The 10780-nt window shown below is 37.1% G+C and overlaps 1 protein-coding gene across 1 annotated transcript in view; it reads right to left on the reverse strand.

Annotated features, from left to right (window-relative positions):
• THSD4 (thrombospondin type 1 domain containing 4) overlaps positions 1–10780 on the reverse strand; it is a 378692-nt gene that overhangs the window by 189056 nt on the left and 178856 nt on the right. Inside the window, exon 2 of the mRNA XM_044665311.1 lies at positions 5267–5471. Within this exon, the coding sequence (XP_044521246.1) occupies positions 5267–5471 (205 nt within the window). The remainder of the gene's footprint in view (positions 1–5266; positions 5472–10780) is intronic.

Here is a 10780-nt window from a genome sequence, read left to right on the forward strand (position 1 = left end):
ATTTATTTTTTCTGCTTTTTTGCATTTGTTTGCCATGTTTTTATGCCATAGTACATGGTCAGTCTTTGTGAATGCACCATGTGCTGATGAGAAGAGGTATATTCCTTTTTGTCCCCATTTATTTTTCTCCATATATCTATTAACTCTAATTTTTCTAGGATTTCATTCATATCTCTTATTTCATTTTTATTTATATTTTGTTTTGATTTATCTAGATATGATAAAAGGAGATTCAGGTCCCCCTCTAGTATAGTTTTACTCTCTATTTCCTCCTTAAGCTCCAATATTTTCTCCTTTAAAAATCTGGATGCTATACCATTTGGTGCTTACATGTTGAGTACTGCTGTTTCTTCATTGTCTATATTGCCTTTTATCAGAATGTAATTACCTTCCCTATCTCTTTTAATCAGATTTATATTTACTTTGGCTTTGTCAGATATCATGATTGTGACTTCTGCCTTCATTTTCTCAGTTGTTTCCTAATAAATTTTGCTCCAGCCTCTTACCTTTACCCTATGTGTGTCTACCTGCCTCATGTGTGTTTCTTGTAGACAACACATGGTAGGATTTTGGTTTCTAATTCATTCTGCTATCAACTTGTTATATGGGCGGATTTATCCCATTCACATTCAGAGTTATGATTGTCACCTGTGAATTCCCCATGATTTTGGTTTCCTACCCTAGGCTTGTCCTTTCTTCTTTCACTATTTCCTTCTACACCTTCTACACCAATGTTATGCTTTAATCAGTCCCCCTGTTCCCCACCATTATTTAACTATCTTTCCCAACCCTTCCTTCTTATTCCTTGCATTCCTGGTATAAATCCCACCTGATCATGATGGATAACCCCTATGATCACTTGCTGGAGTCTTTTTGCAGTATTCTATTTAAGATTTTTGCATCTATGTTCATTAAGGAGATTGGTCTGTGGTTTTCTTTCTCTGTTTTTGGTCTGCCTGGCTTTGGGATCAATTCTGAGAGGGAAGAGCAGCAAAATCCACTGGGTTATAGAACTCTAACCCTACAGGGTACTTGAGAAGGAAAAACCAAGGGGGAGAGAGGTGAAGTGTACCAAAAGGGAGGGGAAGGGGAATTTAATAGACCTTAAAGAAAAATCAATACTGTATGATCACCAATAGTTAATGACTTAATTACCATCAGCAATACAAGGATCAAAAACAATTTCAGGGGGACTCATGATGAAAAATGCTATCCACTGTCATAGAATAAATTGATGGAATCTGGATACAGACCAAAGCATGATATTTTTCACTTTATTTCCTTCATGAGTATTTTTTATATGTGTAGTATGTCTTATATGTTTGGTATATATTGCATGATAGCACATGCACAACCTTTATTATATTGCTTGTTTCCTCAAGGAGGGGTAAGAGAGAGAGGGAAAGAATTAAAATCTTTGGAGAAAAAAAAAGATTCTGTTCATTGTGCTGGAAGAAGCAATTATGACCTGTTAAAAAATTCTGGATTCCCCCCCAGTCATCAGAAAATAATCTAGAATCAAGAGTATGGACTTGTATGACCAACGCACATCATTTTGGCTTGTTAAATAAAACAGGTCTGTAAAGAGGAAAATAATATTAAGGACCGGATCAGAAGAGTCCCCAGTTTAGGTGATGAGAAACAAGTAACTTCTCCTGATTGAGAAGCAGCTGTCTTCATGGCCCAGAAAAGCAGCCAAGACAGGTAAACTCTAGGATTATCATCTCTGTTTTGACTTTCTTTGTTTTTCCAGGATTTAAGACTATGACATAGTAGGTTGTCAGTAGATATTAATTGATGTTATTAGGCACAAGTGTTCTACTAATTGTGGGAATACAAAATTATTCATTATGACTCAGCACACCCCCAAACTGCAATACCTTTGAGGAGATCAAAGAAAGAGGGAAATGAACCATATCTACAAAAATAGTTAAACCTTTTGTTGTAACAAAGACCAGGAAACAAAGTGGATGTTCACTAATTATGGAATGGTTGAAAAAATTATGTGCCATGAGACTCAAGAATAATCATCAAACAATTGCTGATTGCTTATGTATTGATACTTCTCACCTCTTGGTAGAGGATGAAGTATAAGACATATGTTCAAACAAGGTTGACACAAGGATTTGTTTTTGATAATAACGCTTATTTGTAGGAGAAGATTTTTAACCTTAGAGAGGAGGAGGAAGGTAACAGCAAAAGGTGTTATGACAGAGAAATGTGAAACCAGACATTAGAACATTTGCTTACACTGGAGGTTGATGAACCTTCTTCTAAGTGGGGAGCGAGGTCTCTACATTTGATTTCTTCACACTCATCCAGAAACAACTTTACAAAACCTCCATGTTTTAGGACTCGGCTTTAATTGGTCAGTTCTCTCTCCCTTTACAAGAGTAATACTAAGTAATTTCTGTGAAAGAGAGCATCACTGAATAGAGCAGAAGGAATTTCAGAAGAGGCCAGAGGAGAGTTGCCATGCTAATATACTTTGAAAATAACCCAGCTGTTCCTAATGAAGAATCTCAGTTTTAGGTACAGTCCTATTTTTATGTTCTTCTTTGTGGAGGAAAATGTTCATATTTTGTTGGTAATAATAAAAATACATTTTTAAAAGGCCTATGAGAGATTTAATTGCTCGTCAGCTCTGGGAAGTGGGAGGGAAGAAGGGAAGGAGATAATATGGATCATGTGACTTTGGAAAACTTATAAGGCAAATTGTTATTCAGATAAATTTTTTTAAAGAAATAAAAGACCTGTTAAAATTTTATTAAGCATTTTCTATGTGCCTAGCACAGTAATAAGAGCTGGAAATAAAAATTAGAAAAAAGAAAAAAGTCCTTGCCCTCAAGGAGCATATAATCTAATGGGTAAAGATAATACACAAAAGGAAGCTAAAATTTTTGGGTAGGGGAAGAAGACATCATGGGATATCTGGTCATGAGTTCATAAAACTAAAAACCAAACAGAGTTGCTGTTGGAAAATGAAGAGTTACCTGGGAAATTCTTAGCCTTCTTTAATGGAAGACCATGGGAAAGTTTATTACTCCTTCCTCCCATCAGAGGAGAGAAGTAACTAAGGGTTCTAAGTATTAAAAGCTGAGTGAATCTGCATGATGATAAACATTTTCTAGGGTATGCATGATGTTTGTGGAGTTTGAACCAAGTAGAACCGTTAATAGAAAGTGAAGAATATTCTGCAACTTCCTTCTTCTTCCTATCTCAGGTTCATATCTTGCTCTAACAATCATAAACACAAAACTACCATTGTTTTTTTTAAAGCATATGCCAATTTACTGCTCTACTGTTCTATTCATCATTCCTTTGGTTTCACAGAATAAAACCTATTCCGTGGCCCCTATTCCTCTATATATTTTGTTTTCTCCCATTAGGATTTGTTTCTTGAGACAGGGGCCGTCTTTCTTTTACATTTTTATACCCCAGCACTTTGCATAAAGTTTGGCACATAAATGCTTTTGCATTCAGTCACTCTTTCCTTCATTTATTTGTTCAGTCAATTCTTCTTATTACTAGCCAATGCTCTTTCTATTATGTCTTGCCTCAGGTACATACTTTGAAATATTATAGAATACACTGGGATAGGAATACAAAGCTAACTGATTAATTAGAGAGATATTACAATTTTTTAAACCCTTACCTTCTGTTTTAGACTTGATACTAAGTATCACTTTGAAGGCAGAGGAATACTAAGAGTAGGCATTTGGGGTCAAGTGACTTATCCAAGGTCACATAGCTAGGAAGTATCTGAGCCCAAATTTGAACCTAGGACCTCCTGTTTCCAGGTTTGCTTTCTATCCACTAAGTCCCCTAGCTGTTCCTAAATCTCACAGTTTTATTAATGAAAATTAGTACATATCCCTGGATTGTCTTATACCCTAGGACAGTGATGGCAAACCTATGGCACAAGCGCCAAAGATGGCATGCAGAATAATCTCTATGGACATGTGCACCACCCCCAACCACACACCCAGAGTTCATTACTAGAAAGGCAGAGGGACTCAGGTGGAGCTGCTCTCCTCCCCCTTTCCACTATACTTGATGACATTTTTTAACATCCTCACCCCTCTACCCAGCAGCCCCATGGGAGCTCACAGGGAGTAGTGGGCAGCTCACAGGTGGCAGAGTAGGAGGGGAGTGGAGTACTTGGGCCACTCCTCTCCCCCTCTCTATATTTGAGGAAGACATTCCTAACTTCACCTGCCCCTCTGCCCAGCAGCCCAGTGGGAGCACTTCCCCCCTCACCTATGTAGGGTAAGGGGATGGTGGGGCATGCTGAGCACTCTGCTGGGGGGAGGGAAACAGCATTACTTTGTTGGGGGTGGGGCCCAGTGCTCCATCTCTAAAAGGTTCACCATCACTGCCCTAGGATGAGAGGATGAATAAGTAAATGAGCCAGGAACAGTTACAGAGAAGGGTGAAAACAATAATGAGTTTATTGTAAGGATCATCATTAGTTTTAGGACATTGCTTGAGAGTTGTTGCCTTTCATAATTTATGTTTATAATTATGTATAAATCCCCATACATAATTAATCAGCATAAATGCTTTCCATTATGGCATTGGTTTGCTTTGTTTGCATTCAAATTCTTTAGTACTTGTGCCCTGAAGTATTAGGCAAGGACCTCATCTGTAGGTAATTTTGTGAGCACAGCCTCTCAGCATCTGAGGTATTTCCCAAACCTGCTGTACAGCGGTTTGGTTGACTTCTGCCCAAAGACTTGATGTCACAGGCAGCCAAAGCAGAAATAGAAAGGAGGAAAAAAAATCAATCCATCTTTCAGATCCCAAGGAAATGAAGGAAAAGATCATTAACTGTTCTCCCCCAAACCCCAAACCATCAGAATAGAAGGTTTCTTAGTTATTCAGCCTCCCATACTTACTCAGAGTGAGGAAAGGATTTATGCAGATATTCATTTCCTTAACTATGTCTCTCAAAACAAAGGAAGGTGGGCTTAAATTGTAGATATTTTAAAATATGCTTGCTACATGAGGTGTTTTGTTTTTTTTTCACATCATGCATCCACATGTATAATTCTAAGGGGAGGATTTCACATGGAGATGGCTAAGTGGCAGCTCCTGAGTTACTGCTTGATGCCCAGAGAGACAAAAGTATCCATCTGAATTTAAGACAGATGAGTGTGTTCTGATGTCTCCTTTGACTGCTAACATATATTTCTAATGCTTCTGAGATAGATACACCATCAGACAATAGATCAAGCCTCCTGGGGGAAAAAAGGAATAAACTTACCCAAATAATTGTTGCTTTTGTACATCTCAGTGATGTTAATTTTTGTGGCCCCTTGTGGGATTTCAACAACGCGATGATAGCCCAGGCTGGTGAGGGTGTGCTTAAACACTCCTGACACAATTTGGCAGCCAGTGTTATCTCCTCCACAGATACCGCATTTATCTATAACCTTGTCAGAGCCTAAGTAGTCATCACAGCCAATAGTCTGTAAAGAGGAAGGGAAAGAAAGATGCTTATAATCTTCATATAAACTTTCCCATAATATTAAGATCATTCATTGAGGGAGAGAGAAGGGCAGGAGTAGCGATTGTGTGGCTTGAAGGACCAGTAGCAGTCAGCCTTTCTCACACTTCTTTTTATTCCCCCTAATCATTATTGTATGGTCAGTTGTTCTGACTCTCCATGACACCCAGTTGGGGTTTTCTTGGCAGAGATATTGGGGTGGTTTGCCATTTCCTTCTCCAGTTCATTTTACAGATGAGAAAAACCAAGGCAATCAGGGTTAAGTAACTTGCTGAGGGTCATACAGGTAGTGTCTGAGGCTGGATTTGAACTCAGATCTTCCTAACTCCAGGACCCACCATTCTATTCTTTCCATAGGTCCCTCTTGGACTGATATGAAGCATGGAAAGAGTAGGGATTTGGATAACTTTGGAATTCCCATAAAATCAATCCCCTTGGAACTAACATTTAACATTTGAACATGATTTGTTTTTTATTCAAGTAGTTTGTATTAAAGAGAGCACAATGACAAGGCATTCACAGAGGTCAGATCTGCTGGTCCAGGAATTAAGGCCAATAAGGTAGTGAGGCTTCAATTACTATGGCTCTGCAGAGTGGGTCTGCAGAGTTGATCTTTATATGTCCTCACTGGCCCACACCAAAGACTTCAGGTCACTTTTCTAGATTTAAGAAAGTAAAGAAAAACAGAGAAACAGAGATATAGAACTCAAAGAGACCAAAGAGGTCACCTAGACCAACTTGCATTTTACAAATGAGGATGGAGAGGAAATGACTTGCCCATGGTCATACATATAGTAAATGGAAAAGTGAGGATAAGAATCAAAACTAGCAATTTGTGTATCCCGGGTAAATGCTGAGGAGAAGAAAAAGTTTGGGCCAAGAGGAAGTCTTTTAAAGTTTGTGAGTGGTCATTTGAGAGTCAGCTTCTAAAGCTTTCTATTTGAACTACTTACAATTGATAAGTAGGTGATAAGCTCTAGTTCCTAGGTTTCAGAGGGATCTGTGGTACTGTCAGCACCTTCAAAATTTTTATGCCCTACAGCAGTGATGGGCAAACTATGGCCTGCAGGCCAGATGCTAGGGGGATTGGGGAGGAGCCCTGAAATGTTCTATCTAGCCACTGGCATTATTCCTAATCTGACGAATACAATGAAATACAATATAATGAAACTTCGAAAGAGTTGCCTTAGAAACAGACTGACAGATGAGCATTTCCTTTCCTTTGGCCCCCTCTTTAAAAAGTTAGCCCATCACTGACCTAGAGGAAAGTCCTAATCATTTCACTACAGTTATTGCCCAGATCAGGATTAGAACCCAAGTATTCTGATTCCAAATCTAGTGGTGTTTCTACTATATCAAGATGCCTTGAGGTTCTTGAATAATCTATAGACTAAAGTCAGTTTCTGAATAACAAAGAGTTGTTTGCCCTAAATAATTGAGTCTGTACTGACATATAATTAGCACTTAAGAAGAATCATGAAACTTCCTGAATCTCCTTCCTAATGAAATTTTGAACTACTCTTTCTGGCAGAGATAATTTTTTCTTTTCTCTATTCTTCACATATTCCTCACTTTGTATATAATTTTGAGGCCAAAAATAGCCCCACGCCAAAAGAATGGAACTCTGGAATTAGAACCCAGTAACCTTTGTTCAAATCAATCATTTCTCAGTGCCTGCCCTATATCATATAAAGTACTTTCTTCATGTACTTTTCAAATGAGTCTGAGAACATTTTGAAACCAAATCTCAGTAGCAACACAGTCAGCAAACTAACCTGAGTTTTCTAATTCCATTAAATAATACAGTCTCTCCATTAGAGTTTCAGGAGTTAGAGGCCATAATTAAAGTTGCATCATACAGAAAGGCATTTGGTATTTATTCCATGTTTAATGTTTAATTTACCTTATTTTTTACACACATCACACAGCTATCTTATTACTACCACATTTGTGAACATATGTTTATCTGCTAGTGATAATCAAGATGGCTTTCCTAACGATCTCTTTGTAAAACATTATTTTTGACAGAAATAGAAACATCGCCATTCCATACCAATACTTTAATCCTACATCCTATTTTTTCTTAAGTAACACAATTACATGTGTATTTTCCCTTCTCTCAAATATTTCTTTTCTACTACATGCATATTTTGAGAAGATAAGCAATGACATTTTCAACTTCATCCTTTTCTCTCTCTCTTTTTAAAGACTGGTTGCACTGTAAGTTTTGTTCAGCACTTTTTATAGATTATTTCATTTCAAACTCACAGCAGTCTACAAAGTAAGTGCTATAATCATTATTGAACCCATTTTATAGTAGAGGAAATTAAGGCTGGAAGAGATTCAATCACTTATCCAAGTTCTTGACGGACACAAGTTTGGAAACCAGGTCTTCCTGACCCCAAATTCAATGCTATCCACTTTTCTATGCTATCTTAGAATCTTAAAAAAGAAGAAATCTAACAATGATGGAACAAGGTAGAAATAGAACCAAGGTGATTCCTGCTTGATGCTGAATGAGGCATGCTCAGTACATGTATAATTCTTTGTAATGCTACATGAGAACTGAAAAAACTCAGAAGAAATTTAAAAATTCAGGTTATTCCATCTTATCTAGAAGGAGCTACATTAAAAAAGATAATCACTGATAATTTATGAGCTGAAGATATGAAACAAAAAAGCCTGGATCTCAATGTATAAAGGCCAAGTTCATGTATGTGCTAAATAATTCTTCACAATATCAATGAGAGGTCATGTTCTACCATCACTGTTTTGTAATGGGATGGGAGGTGTAATGAATTGGAAATCAGTGACTGCGGTTTGAATGCCAGCTCTATTGTTTCCTAATACTGTGCCCCAAGGAAGGTCACTAACTGCTCATGGCTTCACCTTCTGTATCTCTAAAAGGAGATTCAAAGATCTTTAAGGTGTCTTCCACCTTCAAATTTACGGTTCTTTGTTTTCTTGAGAAGAATAATAAATCATATTTAAGACCTACTTAACAGTATACAAAACACTTTCTTCTCAACAACCCTGTAGGTAGATTACCAATTCATTTTCTAGAACAGGACATTTATAGGCTCAGAGAGCCAACCTTATGGTCAACCCAGCCAGTAGGTAGCAAGCCTAGGATTTAAAAGAATATGAAGGTTGGGAAGGAGGCTAGAAATCACCTAGACTGGTACCCTTAAATTATCCTTATTTTAAAGGCATGAACATAGGAATTCACAGGGTAAAAGCATCACATTTAAATTCCTATACCTTTACTAATTGCTAGACCAAGGATTTCAACCAAGATCTTTGGACTCTAAAGAAACATTCTTCCCAAATTACCATGTTGATTTTCTATGCACATATAATCAGAGGATCATATAGCTAGAGTTGGAAGTGACCTGAGAGATCATAAACAGCCCTTCATTTTCTAGATGAGAAAGGGAGACTCAGAGATGCAAAATGATATGTCCATAGCCACAGAAGGTATCATCAAAGGTAAGATTTGAAATAGAACCTCTGACTGCAGTCAGTGTATTTATTATACTGACTTTTACATAGTCTTTCTGATGGGATATTTCATATTTTCTCCCATTTTTCCATTCTTTTGACTTCACTTTATTATTTTTTGATGCTTGTGGAGTGTTGAGCTTCTACTTGCCTAATTCTAATTTTCAGGTATAATTTTCTTCAATATTCTTTTGTACCTCTTTTACCAGGCTGCTAAATGTCTTTTTTATAATCTTCTTCCTCACATTTCATTTCTTTGCCTAGTTTTTTCTTTTCTACTTTTATTTGATTTAGAAAATAGTTTTTTTTAGCTCTTCCAAGAATCATCATTGGGCTTGTGTAAAATGAAATTTTTCTTTGAGGCTTTGTTTGTCGTGTTTTTATTTCATTGTCTTCTGAGTTTGTGTCTCAGTTTTCTCTGTCTCTATAGCAGCTTTTTATGGTCAAGTTCTTTTTTGTTGTTTGTACATTTTCCACATTATTTCATGATTTTGAATTCCATGTTCATGTTGGACTCTATTCCTGACATTGGGGGTAGGTTGGAGCTCAAAACTGCTCTGCTGATGTTAAAGTGTTGTCTTCTAACTTAATCAAACTTAGTGACACAATGGATAGAGAGCTAGACTTAGAATCAAGAAAACCGGAGTTCAAAGCTGCCTAATATGTACCAAGTACTTATTAGATGTTTGACACTGAGAAGGTCCTTTAATCTCTGTTTGTTTTAGTTTTTTCAACTACAAAATAATAGCATCTACTACCCAGGATTGTTGTGAGGATGAAATGAGAAAATATTTGTAAAAAACTTAGCATAATGCCTGGCACATAATAGGGAGTTGATAAATGTTTTCTTCCTTTCTCCCTTCTTTTCCAACATCATGATCAGTTAGAAAAAAAAGTCACATATGTCTATCTCCCATATTATTTGTAAATAGTCTATTGCTGTCAAATAGTACCTATTTATCCTATACCTGAGAAGCAGCATGGTCTATTAGATAGAGTGATATAGCCTTGATACATTCAGTGAAACTAATATTTGATAAAAGAAGCAGTGAGGGGTAGTATTAAGAGCATTGGACTGGGAAACAGAGACCTCAATTCTTATCTCAATTCTGTGACTGAATAGCTATAGAAAAACAGCTGAGAAAAAACAACTTCATGGGGCTGTGATGGCAAATGGCAACTGAGCCTGTATTCCATGGTTCTGTTCACAGTTTCAAAGTGGGAAAAAAGGCTGTATCTGAAAGTAAACTGAAGTCATGTCTGACCAAATGATGAAGGGCCAAGTTGGGAATAGACTCTAGATTACCTGGCTTGTATTGTTAGGTTCCAGCAGCTAGACAATGAAACATTTGACTACACTAGCCTTTTCTTAGCACTACCTCGAGATGCACTATCTTAATTTAACTTGGAATTGAGAAATATGTATAGTACCTCAAAACACAGCCCACTCTCCTATTGTCCCCCAAATTCCCTCCTAAGTAATGAATCTTCCATCTCAGAGAAATTCTCAAAGTATATAGAATTAAAGAAAGCTAAGAATTACAATAGAAGAAAGCAACCTTGCCTATGCACCATGGAGTAATGGAAAGAATATTGGGTTTTATAGGCTCTAATCTTGGCTCTGCAATTGACCATGACACTTTGAGTAAGTTATTTCAATTTTCCAGGATAGATAGAATACTTTCCCTTCCTACCTCAGTGGATGGTTCTTAGAACCATATTGAGATAATGTATGTGAAAGTCCTTCAGATACTGCAAAGTCTTCAACAC

Source organism: Gracilinanus agilis, chromosome 2 (genome assembly GCF_016433145.1).
Source record: "Gracilinanus agilis isolate LMUSP501 chromosome 2, AgileGrace, whole genome shotgun sequence".
NCBI lineage: Eukaryota > Metazoa > Chordata > Mammalia > Didelphimorphia > Didelphidae > Gracilinanus > Gracilinanus agilis.